The 18198-nt window shown below is 45.7% G+C and overlaps 1 protein-coding gene and 1 pseudogene across 1 annotated transcript in view; both read right to left on the bottom strand.

The window, feature by feature from the left end:
* LOC135547892 (unconventional myosin-VIIa-like) overlaps positions 1-7622 on the bottom strand; it is a 56645-nt pseudogene extending 49023 nt beyond the window's left edge.
* Positions 7623-7649: 27 nt separating this feature from the next.
* The window catches only part of LOC135548893 (calpain-5-like), a 67792-nt gene continuing 57243 nt past the window's right edge, over positions 7650-18198 (bottom strand). Inside the window, 8 exon segments of the mRNA XM_064978962.1 lie at positions 7650-13487; positions 13672-13808; positions 14814-14852; positions 14855-14934; positions 15363-15559; positions 17215-17337; positions 17496-17691; positions 17917-17994. Of these exon segments, the coding sequence (XP_064835034.1) occupies positions 13305-13487; positions 13672-13808; positions 14814-14852; positions 14855-14934; positions 15363-15559; positions 17215-17337; positions 17496-17691; positions 17917-17994 (1033 nt within the window). The 3' untranslated portion in view covers positions 7650-13304.

The following is an 18198-nucleotide window of genomic DNA, read 5'->3' as shown; positions in this document are numbered from 1 at the left end:
AGATCATTTGTAGTCAGAAATAGGGGTGCTTCCTACAAGAGCACAAAATGTGTACATTTCTAGACATCTTTGAAAAGTCAGGTATAGATATTTTTTTTTCTTAAAGGTGACTTGAATAAGCTAAGTAGCCAATAGGCAGAGAGTAGCATAATTTGTCTGATTCTCTGTAATATTGGTATGGGAATAATAATGGATTTTATTTTGCAAAGTGGTTTCTTGCATCAAATAACCCAACAGCAGAGCGGGTCGAGAGTTTCAAAGTGCCTTGGTGTCCACATCACCAACAAACTATCATGGTCCAAACACACCAACACAGTCGTGAAGAGGGCACGACAACACTGTTTCCCCCTCAGCAGACTGAAAAGATTTGGCATGGGTCCCCATGTCCTCAAAAAGTTCTACAATGGAACCATTGAGAGCATCCTGACCTGTTGCATCACGGCCTGGTATGGCAACTGCTCAACATCCGACCGTAAGGCGCTACAGAGGGTAGTGCGTATGGCCCAGTACATCACTTGGGCCAAGCTTCCTGCCATCCAGGACCTACATACTAGACGGTATCAGAGGAAAGCTCAAAACATGTTAAAAGATCGCAGTCACCCAAGTCATATACTGTTGTCTCTGCTACCGCACAGCAAGCGGTACCGGAGCACCAAGTCTAGGTCCAAAAGGCTTCTTAACAGCTTCTACCACCAAGCCATAAGACTGCTAATCACTCTACCCCTACTTACATGTACAAATTATCTCGACTAACCTGTACCCCCGCACATTGACTCGGTACCGGTACCCCCCCATATATAGCCTCATTATTGTACTGTGTTACTTTTAATCTTATTTTTTATTTGATTTTATTTAAGAAATATTTTCTGGACTCTATTTCTTGAACTGCATTGTTGGTTAAGGACTTGTAAGTAAGCATTTCATGGTAAGGGTCTACACCTGTATTCGGTGCATGTGACAAATAACATTTGATTAGAACAACATTTTCAGTTACCTCCTTGTCTGAAGGACAAGTGGATAAACAGGTTAATGTCAAGCCCTGTGTTCAATACAGGCCTCATGGAATGTAGACCTACATTGACCACCACACATTGGCTGCTACTGTAGGCTGAATGTTAGAACAGCTATTTCCATGTTAAAATGTAATGGGATGCATTTTCTCCATTTGTTTCTGATGGTAGGCCACTCTGGTAGGCCTGCAGTATGATCAAATAGCCACCGTAGTCTACTTGACCACTGTTAAAGATGTAACTTAAAGCGAGTACAACCTTAGTGTTCACAGTAAACACGGGCTGGAAGTGGCACAGACTTTTCACAACATTCAAATTTGGGCAAACAAAAAAAATCAGAAACACCTTTTTGCACACCTCCCCCGACTCCTCAACCCCACATTCTCTCACGTCCTCCCTCTCATCCCTTCTCTACCCAACCCACCCCACTCTCTCTCCTCATTTATCTTCCCTTTACCCCCTCCCCCACTCTTCCCACCCACATTCTATCCCCTGTCTCAACTATGTTTAGGAGAGGGGAAGCTGATTCTGAATCTGTACCTATGGGAGGCTTCACTTCGGAGCTCACCCTCACCTCTCCCTCCACAGTCTGGAGCTCCTGCAGCTCTCCCTTGTAGGTCCTCTTGCTCAGCGTCTCGTAGGTCATGACGGGGATCTTCTCTGAGCCGTCACTGATGGCGGTGTGGTACTTCGGGTTCAGACAGGTCCCCCATGAACCTCAGCACCGTGATCCACACCGCCAGGGCTGCCTGGGGGATGGGGGGGAATGGGATTGGTTTGCAGTGCATTCAGAAAGTATTCAGACCCCTTCTCTTTTCCACATTTTTTACAGCCTAATTCAATAATGGATTATATTAATGTTTTTGCTCATCACTCTACACACAATACCCTATAATAACAAAGAGAAAACAGTTTCTGACATTTATGATAAATGTTGATATTTTTTAAACAGAAATATTTTTATTTATTTACGTAAGTATTCAGACACTTTGCTATGAAACTAGCAGGTGCATTCTGTTTCCATTGATCATCCTTGAGATGTTTCTACAAATTGATTGGAGTCCACCTGTGGTAAATTCAATTGATTGGACATGATTTGGAAAGGCACACATCTGTCTATACAAGGTCCCACAGTTTACAGTGTATGTAAGAGAAAAAACAAGCCATGAGGTCAAATGAATTGTCCATAGAGCTCAGAGACAGGATTGCGTCTAGGCTAAGATCTTGGGAAGTGTACCAAAACATTTCTGCAACATCGAAGGTCCCCAAGAACACAGTGGCCTCCATCATTCTTAAATGGAAGAAGTTTGGAACCACCAAGACTTCCTAGAGCTGGCCCCCCGGCCGAGAAAGGCCTTGGTCAGGGAGGTGACCAAGAATCTGATGGTCACTCTGACAGACCTCCAGAGTTCCTCTGTGGAGATGAGAGAACCTTCCAGTAGGACAACCATCTCTGCAGCACTCCACCAATCAGGCCGTTATGGTAGAGTGGCCAGACAGAAGCCACTCAGTAAAAGGCACATGACAGCCAAGATTGAACTCTTTGGTCTGAATGCACATCTGGAGGAAACCAGGCACCGCTCATCACCTGGCCAATACCAACCCTACGGTGAAGCATAGTGATGGCAACATCATGCTGTGGGGATGTTTTTCAGTTGCAGGGAGTGGGAGACTGGCATGAGTGAGGGAAAGATGAACGAGAAGAGTACAGAGAGATCCTTGATGAAATTCTCCAGAGTGCTCAGGACCAGACTGGGGCGAAGGTTTCCCTTCCAACAGGACAACGACCCTAAGCACAAAGAAGTGGCTTCGGGACACGTATCTGAATGTCCTTGAGTGACCCTGCAAGAGCCCCAAATTGAACCCGATTGAACATCTCTGGAGAGACCTGAAAATAGCTATACAGCGACGCTCCCCATCCAACAGAGCTGGAGAGAGGAATAGGAGAAACTCCCAAATTACACGTGTGCCAAACCTGTTTTTGCTTCATCATTATGGGGTATTGTGTGTAGATTGTTGGAAGAAAAAAAACAAATGTAATTAATTTTAGAATAAGCTGTAACACAGACCCGGGTTTGATCTCAGGCTGTGTCACAACCGGACATGATCGGGAGTCCCATAGGGCGGTACATAATTGGCCCAGCATCGTCCGGGTTAGGCCGGGGGACTTTACTTGGTCATCACATTCTAGCGACTCCTTGTGGCAGGCCGGGCACCTGCAGACTGACCTCGGTCTTCAATTGAATGGTGTTTCCTCCGACACATTGGTGCGGCTGGCTTCCGGGTTAAGCGGGCAGGTGTTAAGGAGCATGTTTTCGGAGGACGCATGACTCGACCTTCGACCTCTCCCGAGCCCGTTGGGGAGTTGCAGCCATGAGACAAGATCGTAATTGGATATGACAAGCAAAAAAGACTTCCTAGAGTTGGCCGTCCAACCAAACTGAGCAACTGGGCAAGAAGGACCTTTGTCAGGGAGGTGACCAAGAACCAAATTACCAATCTGACAAAACTACTGAGCGATTTAGCTGAGATGGGAGAACCTGCCAGAAGGACCAGTCTCTACAGCACGTCACCATCCTGGGCTTTGTGGGAGAGTGGCCAGATGAAAGCCAATCCTGAGGAAAAGGCACATGACAGCACATCTGGAGTTTGCAGAAAGGCACATGAAAGACTGAGCATAAGGCAATGGTCTGATGAGACCAAAATTTTACTCTTTGGCCTAAGTGCAAAGCGCAAAGTCAGGAGAAAACCAGGCACAGCTCATCACCAGTCTAACAACATTCTTAATGTGAAGTATGGTAGTGGCAGCATCATGCTATGGGGATGCTTTTCAGCAACAGGGACTAGGGGAATGGTAAGGTTAGCAGGAGCAATGAATGGAGCCAAATACAGGCAAATCCTTGATGAAGACCAGCTTTAAAGTTTAAATTCCCTTAGACTGGGGGAGGGGGGGACTAACAGGACAATGACCCCAAGTTGAGCAAAAGCAATGCTGGAATGTCTAAAGAAAAAGAATGTGAAAGTCCTTGAGTGGCCCAGCCAAAGCCCATACTTGAATTCCATTTTAAATCTGTGGAAAGACCTGAATTGCTGTTAACTGGGTGGGTTTGGGGACTGCAAAGGAAGAATGGGAGAAAATCAAGATGCCAAAGTTGATAATGAATAGGGTGGGTTTGGGGCTTCTACAAATTATTGACCCAGGGGTTGATAATGAAATAGTTTTGAAGACACGGGTTTGGGGACACCCTTGATAAAAATGTGCCACCCCACTATGTATGATAATGAATTCCTGGCTTGTGAATAGGGTGGGTTTGGGGACTATGTGCCAGTTGATAATGAATAGGGTGGGTTTGGGGACTATGTGCCAGTTGATAATGAATAGGGTGAATTTGGGGACTATGTGGGTTTGGGGACTATGTGCCAGTTGATAATGAATAGGGTGGGTTTGGGGACTATGTGCCAGTTGATAATGAATAGGGTGGGTTTGGGGACTATGTGCCAGTTGATAATGAATAGGGTGGGTTTGGGGACTATGTGCCAGTTGATAATGAATAGGGTGGGTTTGGGGACTATGTGCCAGTTGATAATGAATAGGGTGGGTTTGGGGACTATGTTGATAATGAATAGGGTGGGTTTGGGGACTATGCGCCAGTTGATAATGAATAGGGTGGGTTTGGGGACTATGCGCCAGTTGATAATGAATAGGGTGGGTTTGGGGACTATGTGCCAGTTGATAATGAATAGGGTGGGTTTGGGGACTATGTGCCAGTTGATAATGAATAGGGTGGGTTTGGGGACTATGCGCCAGTTGATAATGAATAGGGTGGGTTTGGGGACTATGCGCCAGTTGATAATGAATAGGGTGGGTTTGGGGACTATGGCCAGTTGATAATGAATAGGGTGGGTTTGGGGACTATGTGCCAGTTGATAATGAATAGGGTGGGTTTGGGGACTATGTGCCAGTTGATAATGAATAGGGTGGGTTTGGGGACTATGTGCCAGTTGATAATGAATAGGGTGGGTTTGGGGACTATGTTGATAATGAATAGGGTGGGTTTGGGGACCAGTTGATAATGAATAGGGTGGGTTTGGGGACTATGTGCCAGTTGATAATGAATAGGGTGGGTTTGGGGACTATGTGCCAGTTGATAATGAATAGGGTGGGTTTGGGGACTATGTGCCAGTTGATAATGAATAGGGTGGGTTTGGGGACTATGCGCCAGTTGATAATGAATAGGGTGGGTTTGGGGACTATGATAATGCCAGTTGATAATGAATAGGGTGGGTTTGGGGACTATGTGCCAGTTGATAATGAATAGGGTGGGTTTGGGGACTATGCGCCAGTTGATAATGAATAGGGTGGGTTTGGGGACTATGCGCCAGTTGATAATGAATAGGGTGGGTTTGGGGACTATGCGCCAGTTGATAATGAATAGGGTGGGTTTGGGGACTATGCGCCAGTTGATAATGAATAGGGTGGGTTTGGGGACTATGCGCCAGTTGATAATGAATAGGGTGGGTTTGGGGACTATGTGCCAGTTGATAATGAATAGGGTGGGTTTGGGGACTATGTTGATAATGAATAGGGTGGGTTTGGGGACTATGCCAGTTGATAATGAATAGGGTGGGTTTGGGGACTATGCCCAGTTGATAATGAATAGGGTGGGTTTGGGGACTATGCGCCAGTTGATAATGAATAGGGTGGGTTTGGGGACTATGTTGATAATGAATAGGGTGGGTTTGGGGACTATGCGCCAGTTGATAATGAATAGGGTGGGTTTGGGGACTATGCGCCAGTTGATAATGAATAGAATAGTTGATAATGAATAGGGTGGGTTTGGGGACTATGCGCCAGTTGATAATGAATAGGGTGGGTTTGGGGACTATGCGCCAGTTGATAATGAATAGGGTGGGTTTGGGGACTATGCGCCAGTTGATAATGAATAGGGTGGGTTTGGGGACCAGTTGATAATGAATAGGGTGGGTTTGGGGACTATGTGCCAGTTGATAATGAATAGGGTGGGTTTGGGGACTATGCGCCAGTTGATAATGAATAGGGTGGGTTTGGGGACTATGCGCCAGTTGATAATGAATAGGGTGGGTTTGGGGACTATGCGCCAGTTGATAATGAATAGGGTGGGTTTGGGGACTTTTGATAATGAATAGGGTGGGTTTGGGGACTATGTGCCAGTTGATAATGAATAGGGTGGGTTTGGGGACTATGTGCCAGTTGATAATGAATAGGGTGGGTTTGGGGACTATGTGCCAGTTGATAATGAATAGGGTGGGTTTGGGGACTATGTGCCAGTTGATAATGAATAGGGTGGGTTTGGGGACTATGTGCCAGTTGATAATGAATAGGGTGGGTTTGGGGACTATGTGCCAGTTGATAATGAATAGGGTGGGTTTGGGGACTATGTGCCAGTTGATAATGAATAGGGTGGGTTTGGGGACTATGTGCCAGTTGATAATGAAGAGGGTGGGTTTGGGGACTATGTGCCAGTTGATAATGAATAGGGTGGGTTTGGGGACTATGTGCCAGTTGATAATGAAGAGGGTGGGTTTGGGGACTATGTGTTGATAATGAAGAGGGTGGGTTTGGGGATAGTTGATAATGAAGAGGGTGGGTTTGGGGACTATGTGCCAGTTGATAATGAAGAGGGTGGGTTTGGGGACTATGTGCCAGTTGATAATGAAGAGGGTGGGTTTGGGGACTATGTGCCAGTTGATAATGAAGAGGGTGGGTTTGGGGACTATGTGCCAGTTGATAATGAAGAGGGTGGGTTTGGGGACTATGTGCCAGTTGATAATGAATAGGGTGGGTTTGGGGACTATGTGCCAGTTGATAATGAATAGGGTGGGTTTGGGGACTATGTGCCAGTTGATAATGAATAGGGTGGGTTTGGGGACTATGTGCCAGTTGATAATGAATAGGGTGGGTTTGGGGACTATGTGCCAGTTGATAATGAATAGGGTGGGTTTGGGGACTATGTGCCAGTTGATAATGAATAGGGTGGGTTTGGGGACTATGTGCCAGTTGATAATGAATAGGGTGGGTTTGGGGACTATGTGCCAGTTGATAATGAATAGGGTGGGTTTGGGGACTATGTGCCAGTTGATAATGAATAGGGTGGGTTTGGGGACTATGTGCCAGTTGATAATGAATAGGGTGGGTTTGGGGACTATGTGCCAGTTGATAATGAATAGGGTGGGTTTGGGGACTATGTGCCAGTTGATAATGAATAGGGTGGGTTTGGGGACTATGTGCCAGTTGATAATGAATAGGGTGGGTTTGGGGACTATGTGCCAGTTGATAATGAATAGGGTGGGTTTGGGGACTATGTGCCAGTTGATAATGAATAGGGTGGGTTTGGGGACTATGTGCCAGTTGATAATGAATAGGGTGGGTTTGGGGACTATGTGCCAGTTGATAATGAATAGGGTGGGTTTGGGGACTATGTGCCAGTTGATAATGCCATGTGAAGACTGAGGGTCTTGTTTTTTTAAACGACAACTACTAACCGTATAATGAGGCAGACGTGATTACATCACAGTTAGATTCAATTTACTTCCTGAATTGACCCCAACCCTGGACCACACATTGGCAGCCATTTCTGACAGATACAATTGAAAATAAAATCAGGTTTAATGTTTTATTTGAAAGTCATGCCACAAGTTGACATAAAATACAAAAGTAAAATAAATGATTTCCAGATCATAACTATAAAATAACCACAGTGTAACCGATAATGAAATCAAACAAACATGCACGGTAACAAAAAAGACAACGTAAGAACACTCAGATAAGCATACAGTACATAAGATACAGCCTTCTGATATCTAGCCATCAGTAAACATATCAGTGTTAAGCGTAGAGAACACAAGGTTAATTGGATATATAAAATTAACAAGAGTATAAAATATTGATAAGATAGGCTACTCGTTATAAAGACCTTAGTATCTTCTATAAGTGTCACCATGCAGTATATTCCAGCCTCGAGTTAATAAACATCCGCAGAAAAGTACAAGAGAATCACAAGCTCCTTCGTCGAACGTATCAAACTCCATTTTTGAAAACATGGCCACCACAGAAGGTGTCTCAAAGACTTGGCAAATTTGAGTGAGCAATGTCATATAATCTACATAATGCTATTGTAAAGATGACGTAACACCTAGCATAAACATGTATGACGTTTCATGACCAATGTCCTTTAAAGTTCACATGCAGCGGTACGCAGGCTAACAAACTCCAGGTAGCTCCGAGGCTAAATGAGCTAACATAGGTAAATCATTGCACCATGGTGATGTCTGTGTTCAACTGAAACATAGAAAGTACTGTTTGGCCATTACACAGGCTTTAATAAAACACATCATCCAAATAAATCGTAAACACAATACAAACACTCTCTGCAATCAATTATTTTCGTTATTCCTCACATTTTTTATGTTGTCCATCTCTAACAATTTTTTTTGCTTTCAAATTTAACTGGATAAGTATCTGACAAGTATTCTTGCTTTAAAATGTCTCTCAACTATTATATGCTCTTGCGTCTGAATTGCAAAGAATATATTGTAATGACCCTGGACTTGATAAGCACAGTACAATCCCTCCCAACTGGGATAGCCCTATTGTAATTGTGGATAGGGTGTTCATCTTTAGGCTAGGCAACTGGTGTTCACAGCCCACTACAGACTTAGCACAACTTCCACATTTATCACACTGGACGTCAGAAGTGGGATAGTGATCGTGGCTTTCGAAGGTGAGTCCTGTAAACGGAGGGGGTAATGATGAAGAGTGTAACGATCCTATCCTTGAAAGGTGCCTAACAATCTCTTCCAGTGGGGATATCCTTATTGGGATCGGGGGGTCACGATCAGGCGACTGGGGTTCGCGGCCCACGAGGGACCTTGTGCTACTTCCTTGTGCGTCGCCATACATCTACATTTGTCACAATAGGAGTCCTGCAGTAGTGGACAAACGCTTTGGCTGCTGCCACTATTCATATACATACTGTTTGGGATGCTGACTTCAAATGTTCAGAATCTGTCAAATACATGCAAGTATGCAACAGAAGCCTTCAATATATGAAAGTACTAACACTGTTTACAACACTTTGAATAAAAAATATAAGATCTTTGAAAATCAAACTGTGCAAGCTGATTTGAAGTAATTTGCTTCATGCATTGGTGTTATTGGTTTGATATAAAACTGGCCAAAGTTCTGAACATTCTTATGCGTTTTGTGTCCTTCAAACATTTGCTATCAGAAAAATATACACAGAGCCAGAAAAAAATCTGATCACCGAATTGACACTCCGCTCACCAAGGGTAAACCAATCGCACCTTGAGTAAGTGATGCTTCTGGCAAATGACAAGAACGTGCAATGTTAACGCAATGAGATCTCAACCAGCAGGCGTGTTTGACAAAGACACACAAAAAGCATATTGGAAGGAGAAAGGCTTGACAATGGCCACAATGTTTAACTAGTTATTGTATGTCCACAAGAGTGGCAAACAAAGCTAATCTACTGCAGAACCTGAACCAACAGTACACTGCAGTACAATGGTCTTTTCCTCCCGGCCATTTTGGCACATATTTTTATATTTTCTGGTATGTCACTTGCAGTCAATTACCTCTCCTGTGTATGGATGCTAAATCCGATGGAGGTTGGAGCAACGCATGCTGTGCCTTGTTGGAGGAGGGATGATAGAAACAGGCTGATATACCCATAAATTAAGTAGTCATTTCTTTCTTGCTCCATCCGTTTACACACGGTCATTTTGTCATGCCTCTTTCAGAATCTCCTTAACTTTCTGGGTTGCTGTATCCATTTGCAAAGCAATCCACCTGTTTACTCTGGCAGCGCCAGGTTTTACATTTGGGATCAGGTGGTTGGTTGCTGCCATCTTCTGACACGCCAAAACATTTTCTTTTGTCCCTTCTAGCAATGTACTCAAAACAACCGATGCAGCCATTGTTCACGCCTGGTTCACATTCGCGCTCGGATTTCTTCCGTTAGCTACAGGTTTGACGGATGCCAGTAGAACGCTACCTGACCGGATGCATAGTGCCAACTGTAAACTTATGTCATGCAATGACATTCTAGACGATTCTGTGCTTACAATTTTGTGGCAACAGTTTGAGGAACCCCCTTTCCTGTTCCAGCATGACAACGCCCGTGTGCACAAAGCGAGGTCCATATAGAAAGGGTTTGTCGAGATCGGTGTGGAAAAACTTGAGTGGCACAGAACCCTGACCTCAACCACATTGAATTGAAACACCGACTGCGAGCCAGGCCTGATCGCCCGACATCAGTGCCCGACCTCACTAATGCTCTTGTGGCTGAATGGAAGCAAGTCCCCCCAGCAAAGTTCCAACATCTAGTGGGAAGCCTTCCCAGAAGAGTGGAGGCTGTTATAGCAGCAAAGGGGCACCAACTCCATATTAATGTCCATGATTTGGAAGGTTCAACGAGCGGGTATCCACATACTGTTGGTCATGTAGTTTAAAAATGTTTTTCTGAATGATTTTATTTCAGTTTACTAAATTGTTTGTCCAATTTTTGTTTCTATTTTTTGTTACGATATGTTACTTGTATAACATATTGCCTTATAACAAGACAGTTTGAAGTTTCGGCTTGCAAAGCAGCTCTGCCAATATCGGCACCGCTTTTTATGAATGAATTTGGACGATTCTAATTATGCTACTGGCAGATTCTGTCGCTATGGGCCTTCAGACACAACTCAAAGTAGGAGTAATTCGACACAAAAATAGATTTAGCAATAACTATCCCTTTCAGAGTTTTTTTAGCAACCAGTTTAGTCTATGTCTTAGTCTGCAGCTGAACACCATAGAAGGAAATACATGTGTCACACTTGAATGGCATTTTCGTCATTTGAAGCAACGAATGACAGTAAATAGTAAACATATTGTTATGAATGGTGGATGTCACTGATCAGTACCTTAAAAAGTGACCCTTTTAAACATCTTGATATGACATTGATATGAGGTGCAATAGTGTAAACATGCTGATTCTTAAACACGACCATTTGTTTCCCACACTGAACATGGAAAGAAAATATAAAATAGTAACAATGGAAGAACAATACAAGGCCATGTACATATCATTAAAAATGATCTATGCGAGACACATTAATTCAATAAATGCATTAATAAATATATAAACTGTGATAATGCAATAAATAAATAAAATGCAATAAATGCCGTTGTTGTTCGAGTAATGCAAAAAAAGAAAAGGCGTTGAAACAAGCACATAAACAAGTCAAAGGGATTGATGGTTCGAGAAAGAGAAAGAGAGAGATCGGTCGGTCGAAAGCTCTCCGCGTTACATTCAAAACAACAATGTCTCTGGAATGATTCTTAACGTACGTGGGATCCCACGTCAGATCCTGCTCTAGAAAAGTCTCTGCAATCATATTGCACTTTTGAAAAGATAATAGACAATATACCGTTTGGGGCTTGAATCTCCTTGTATATCTTCTTTCTCCGACGCTTGCCACTGTCAGAGAATAGTAGTAGTAATAGAAATAGCCTGCGGAAAGCAGGTCAAAAGAGAAAGCGCAACATCATCTTCGTGAGAAGAGATGCTAACGGTTTTGGGGACTGTAACAGTGATGCTTCTGAATGATGTGATAGTCTCTGTCTTGGCCAGACAAAAACCCTCTTTTCACACTACCATTTCAAATAGTTTAAAATGATGCTAATCCAAACTGTGTTCCGGTCGGGAATAGCGAGTCACAACAGAGTCAGAGCCAGGAACAAGGCTGTTTTTGGCAGGAGTCGGCTGATGGATTTCCTGCCTCTTCCCTCTCTTCTTCCGCTCATCCATCCAGCCGTGTCCGTGAGCCTGTCAGAGCCAGGCGAGGTGCATGATGTTCAAAGGCGCAGGCATAACACGTACGAATGCACACACACACACACACACACACACACACACAGGGACAACAGCTGCTGTGTCTCTCAGTTCACACGATTCAGGTCAATTGACAGGAGTCCCATGACTTAGGAAGCGTCAGGCAGTGGCGTTGCCATAGAGATGACCGACTGACGTGGCACGGTGGCAACTGCCGCCGGCAAAAGAGAGAGGGAGGGAGGGCCTGGTCCGTCTTTGGTCCCGTTAAGCACTTGAACATGGCACTCCACTGGAGCATATCAAAAGCGCCGGTTGCTAAGCTAAGAGTGTGATGTTAAATAGAGGTAAATTAAATAAAACATTTGTGTGTAAACGGGGAATGGGGCGTGTGCAATGCAGGCAGAATCTTTTTGCCGTGCTAAACTCTATTTTGTCCATGGCAACCTGTAGAAGGGAAGGGTATTCTGAGGGGATGGGAGGGGAAAGATGTGATGGAGGGGGGAGGAGGCAAGGCTACACCCAGTGTACCACCCAATACAATGACCCCCCTCCCACCCGACATATGGCTGGTCACAGGCTCCTAAAGGGACCCACTCAGCCTTAAGGCGATGTATAGCCCTTAGAGACGCTGGCAGATGCATGAGGGGTGCAGGAGCATGTTAAAAGTGTGTGTGTGTGTGTGTGTGTGAGAGTTGAAGGCATGTAGAGAGAGTAGTCTTGCCTACTACTTACTAAAACGATATACATACTGTGTACTAGTCATATTTCATACTATTTAGAATGTACTGTTTAGTATATGTAGGCAGTAAGCTTAAAAAACAACATCCCAGGCTCACCCTCACTGAGAATGTGACATCTAACGCACAATTGCTTTGTTTCCCACCATTCTTTCATTTTGGTAGATGATTATCAGCGGTTTATCGGCTGTTGTCACACCTACGTGGGTCTGAAAAGCCACTTCTCTTCCTCAATAGTGTGCAGTGAATTCTACTAGATGGAAAGATTAAATGAGTATGACATCCTGGCATTTAAAGCAAACAAAATGTTCAATATTTCACATACTATAAAACTTTATATTTTCGCATACCCAATCAGCCTACTATTTGGAACTCAGACATGGCCTGTGTGTTTGTGTGTAACAGTGAGAGTCAGAGTCAGAAAGAAAGCTGTGTGTATGTGTGTAACAGTGAGAGTGAGAGTCAGAAAGAAAGCTGTGTGTATGTGTGTAACAGTGAGAGTGAGAGAAAGAGTCAGAAAGAAAGCTGTGTGTATGTGTTGGGTTGGGTGGAGCAGGGGTGGGGGGGGTTAACCGTTTAACTGACATGCTCGGGTTTAGGGGGGGCGAAAGGTCGTCAAGATGACAAAGGTCAAGCTCCTTCGACATCTCATGGCCAGAGCGGCGACGGCGGTGGTTGTGACGTCATATGTTGATGAGTGTGATGCAGGTGATGAGGCGCACGGTGACCGTGCCCGGGAGGTCGTTGTCTTGGCGATTGCCCTTGTCGCGCAGGTGGAGTGTGTGCTGCTCCTGCCGGTCGTTTGGGTCACTGGACAGGGTCACCTGACCCAGGAAGGTATCCACAATTACGTTCTTATTGTAGATCTATTATGGTATGGTCCAAGGAGAGCAGAGAAGAAAGAGACAAAGCGGGAGAGAGGGGAAGCATAGGAAAAGTGATTTTCAAAAAGTTAAGAGTAAAACATTCAAGAGATAGAGGGATACATACTGTATGAACACAGACGGACAGATACAACACAAAGAGTTCCCCCTCTCTGTCTGTGCTTACCTCAATGTGGATGCCTTCCTTGGGCTTCTTGCGGTAGAACAGGCCTTTGACATCGAAGTTGGGGCTCCGCGTGTCCTTGTGCACCGGCGAGCGCACTCTCTCTCCCTCACAGGTGATGATGACGTACGGGTCCGAGGCTGGGAGGGAAGGAAGGATGAGGGACAGCTGTCTCTCTGTATCGGCATGGGAAGTGTAAACGTGTGTGTGCTCAACTATACACGCCAAAACCAACTCGAGGTCTAAATGAATCCGATCCTTATCTGGCCATCAGACCAACCAGCAAGCAGACAGGTGGGTGGAGAAGGGCTTCAGTTGCTTGTGCTACTAGGTAGGTAGAGGATATGGGGAACTATAGAAGACTATAAATCTGAAAGGGAGGGTTCCAGCCATATGGAAAAAGGTATTCCTAGACATAGCCCTTTGTTATATCTATCCAATCCTCTTCGATCTACATGAAGCTAGGGGTTAAGGGTTAGGACATGGGTATTCAACTCTTGCCCTACGAAGTCCAGAGCCTGCTGGTTTTCTGTTCTACCTGATAATTAATTGAACACACCTGGTGTCCCAGGTCTAAATCATTCCCTGATTAGAGGGGAACAATGTAAAAATGTAGTGGAACTGGCTTTGAGGTCCAGAGATGAGTTTGAAGGGGTTTAGGGGCTAGGGGCTGTTTCTGGGCTGAGCCAAAGCCTATTGGACTATTAACTGTGCAATATGTCTAGCTGTAGCTAAGCCGCTAGCCACTAGGTGATGCTGATGTACCTCCTTGTGTTTTGGCCGGGTGCCTCTTCTTGTTGGGAATGAGACAGTGCAGCTCTGTGTATGACCAGAAGAGTTCACCTTGCAACACATGCTGGGGCACGGAAAAACACATACACACTCGCACAAAATGTACAGTACACACTTAAACTCAAGTTACTCATCGGCAGAAGAGTTTATTGTGTCGACCAGAACTTTTCCCCTCCAAAATATCCCCCATCCTTTCCAGCATGGTCCAGTAACAATGGTGGAGATACAACCGGGCCATCCTAGTATAGCTCGTGTGAAAATGGTCTATGCAAGTCAGCTCCCAAAGCTGAGTGCATACTGCAGCTTACTTTACTGTAGGCCTACTATTTCCTACTGCAGCCTTACTAGCTTACCTCCATTAGAGTCCTGGCCCTGGAGTCCCTCAGCACTCAAACGTGGACCTGGGTGACCAGCTGGGGGTAACCACACATGCCCGTCCAACACGTCTGTGGGGGCTCATCTAGGTTCAACTCTCTGTTGGGTAGGGAAAGAAAAGTCATTCATTTTGGTGAGAGTAATGGCAGTGGATGACAAATTACGTGAAAAGGGTTCTGGGTCCACTTAGAGAATCAATTCAACTTTATCAACAAGCTAAAATCCTTTTATAGAAACCCATACAATTCAACTGGTGTGCATGAAAACTACCTGAACCCCAAGTGTTGTAAAATACCAAGATGAAATATCCCTTTAGCATACACACCAGTTGAATTTGATGGGTTTCTATAAAATGGAGGTTTGTTATTTGATCAATTTGAACTGATTCAAATTAGGCAATCCCTATCATAGAAGTACAAAACAATACTGTTCTATTCAATTCTATGATCCCAGTGAACTATCCCCTTGTAAAGGTAAGGAGGTTAAACGGAAGGGGGGTGGGTCTGTATGTCGGCCGGCTGGTTTACTTGCAGTCTGAAGGCACGTCGGTGAAAACCCGCAACAGGAAGTCGCCCTGCTGCCCGGGGTCAAAAGTCGTGGGGATGATGACGTAGCGACCCTCCTTGAGCTCCTTCCTGAGGAAGACGCAGCGCGAGTTGATGTAGATGGAGCCCGCCACCTTCTGCTGGGCCGTGTGCATGCGGTACTTTCTGTTCAGCTCCACCTAGAGGACGGGTGGGGACATGACATCAGGGTCACATTTTAAAGGGAGACGTTCAAGGCATCATCAGGCAGAGCAAGGATAGAGGCAGAAGCAGGGAGACAGATGTAGGAGGTGGAAAGATGGCACATGCAGGGACTGAACCAGGATCCTTACGTCTTATCTTTTATGTTATGAGTAGCAAGGAGGTAAAGAGAGGGCAATACCATGAAGTAAAGCATGAAGAGGCAAAAGGAAAAATTCATGTGGAGCGACAGTGTGTCCATCTGGGTGTGTCCATCTGGGTGTGCTCATCTGGGTGTGCTCATCTGGGTGTGTCCATCTGGGTGTGTCCATCTTCCTGTGTGTCCATCTGGGTGTGTTCATCTTCCTGTGTGTCCATCTGGGTGTGTCCATCTGGGTGTGTCCATCTGGGTGTGTCCATCTGGGTGTGTCCATCTTCCTGTGTGTCCATCTGGGTGTGTTCATCTTCCTGTGTATCCATCTGGGTGTGTCCATCTGGGTGTGTCCATCTGGGTGTGTCCATCTGGGTGTGTCCATCTTCCTGTGTATCTGGGTGTGTTCATCTTCCTGGTATCCATCTGGGTGTGTCCATCCCATCTGGGTGTGTCCATCTGGGTGTATCCATCTGGGTGTGTCCATCTGGGTGTGTCCATCTGGGTGTGTCCATCTGGGTGTGTCCATCTGGGTGTGTCCATCTGGGTCCTGTGTGTCCATCTGGGTGTGTCCATCTGGGTGTGTCCATCTGGGTGTGTCCATCTGGGTGTGTCCATCTGGGTGTGTCCATCTGGGTGTGTCCATCTGGGTGTGTGTCCATCTGGGTGTGTCCATCTTCCTGTGTGTCCATCTGGGTGTGTCCATCTGGGTGTGTCCATCTGGGTGTATCCATCTGGGTGTGTCCATCTGGGTGTGTCCATCTTCCTGGGTGTGTCCATCTGGGTGTGTCCATCTGGGTGTGTCCATCTTCCTGGGTGTGTCCATCTTCCTGGGTGTGTCCATCTGGGTGTGTCCATCTGGGTGTGTCCATCTGGGTGTCCATCTGGGTGTGTCCATCTGGGTGTGTCCATCTGGGTGTGTCCATCTGGGTGTGTCCATCTGGGTGTGTTCATCTTCCTGTGTCCATCTGGGTGTGTCCATCTTCCTGGGTGTGTCCATCTTCCTGGGTGTGTCCATCTGGGTGTGTCCATCTGGGTGTGTCCATCTTCCTGTGTGTCCATCTGGGTGTGTCCATCTGGGTGTGTCCATCTGGGTGTGTCCATCTGGGTGTGTCCATCTTCCTGTGTGTCCATCTTCCTGTGTGTCCATCTTCCTGTGTGTCCATCTTGTGTCCATCTGGGTGTGTCCATCTGGGTGTGTTCATCTGGGTCCATCTGGGTGTGTCCATCTGGGTGTGTTCATCTTCCTGTGTGTCCATCTGGGTGTGTCCATCTGGGTGTGTCCATCTGGGTGTGTCCATCTGGGTGTGTGTTAACATCTGCGTATGTGTCTCTTAAACTGTGTGTCCATCTGGGTGTGTTCATCTTCCTGGTGAGTCTGTTCTCTGTGTGTCTTCATCTGGGTGTGTGTTAACATCTGCGTGTGTGTGTGTGTCTGTGTGTGTGTGTGTGTGTGTGTGTGTGTGTGTGTGTGTGTGTGTGTGTGTGTGTGTGCTCACATACCCGGTGAATGTCGAAGCCTATGGCCAGGTTATCTCCTTTGCCCTCTTTGGTGGTGGCTCTTCTCTCCTTCTGCTGCAGGGCGATTAACACCTCATCCTCTACCTTATTCACATCAAACACATACTGCAGAGACATAAACACACTAATTAGAACAATCTCCTCAAATCAAATACAGAATATGCAAAGACACCAACAGAAAAACACAAATAAACTTACACAGTACAAAAACACTCCTACCCAGCCTCCCACCATCCACCCACTTCCACCCTCATGCACCCCACCTGTGGGTTCTGGAGGAAGGTGGCCTTGTGGTTGATGCATCCCCCAGAGCGGTTCCTCAGAGGGTCTTGGCGGGGGACCCAGGAGCCCCTCATCACTTCCTCCTCCCATGTTTTGTGGATGCTCAGATAAGAGGTGTTGATGAGGCGGCACAGGATCAGGTCTGTGAAGTACTGGCAGAAGTCATCAAACGTCATCCTAGGGTGGAAGGGAGGGGGGGCAAGAGGGAGGGAAGGTATATTTAGGAAAGTGCCGCTCAATCAGTTAATAAAATTCAGATGAATTAACTAGGGCTGGTTTCCCGGATACAGATTAAGCATAGTCCGGAGCTTTTTAGTCCAGGCCTAGGCTTAATCTGTGTGTGGGTAAATGGCCCCTAATGTTTTAATGGGGTGGGTGTGTGTGTATGGTGGTCCCTCTCACCAGAATTCTCCGTCATCCTGCACGGTGACGCCCAGCTTCTCTCTCTCACTCTTGCTCACCTTCTTCCACTCCTCTGAGCTGGGGGCACAGACATGAAATGACCTCATGTTCGACAGTATGACACAAAGGAAATTACAGAGCAAACACACCACTGAAAACCCTTTGGATTGGAGATTCCCGAAGTTCAGCACCACATGACAACGGACAGCAATTTTCTCAGGAGCAGTCAAGGATGAAAACAGGAAGACTTACCCCAGGAAGTAAGAATTGTAGGTATCGGTA

This window comes from Oncorhynchus masou, chromosome 11, assembly GCF_036934945.1.
Source record: "Oncorhynchus masou masou isolate Uvic2021 chromosome 11, UVic_Omas_1.1, whole genome shotgun sequence".
NCBI classification, from domain to species: Eukaryota; Metazoa; Chordata; class Actinopteri; order Salmoniformes; family Salmonidae; genus Oncorhynchus; species Oncorhynchus masou.
Note: the sequence above shows the minus strand (reverse complement) of the source record. Positions and strands in the feature narration are given on the sequence as shown.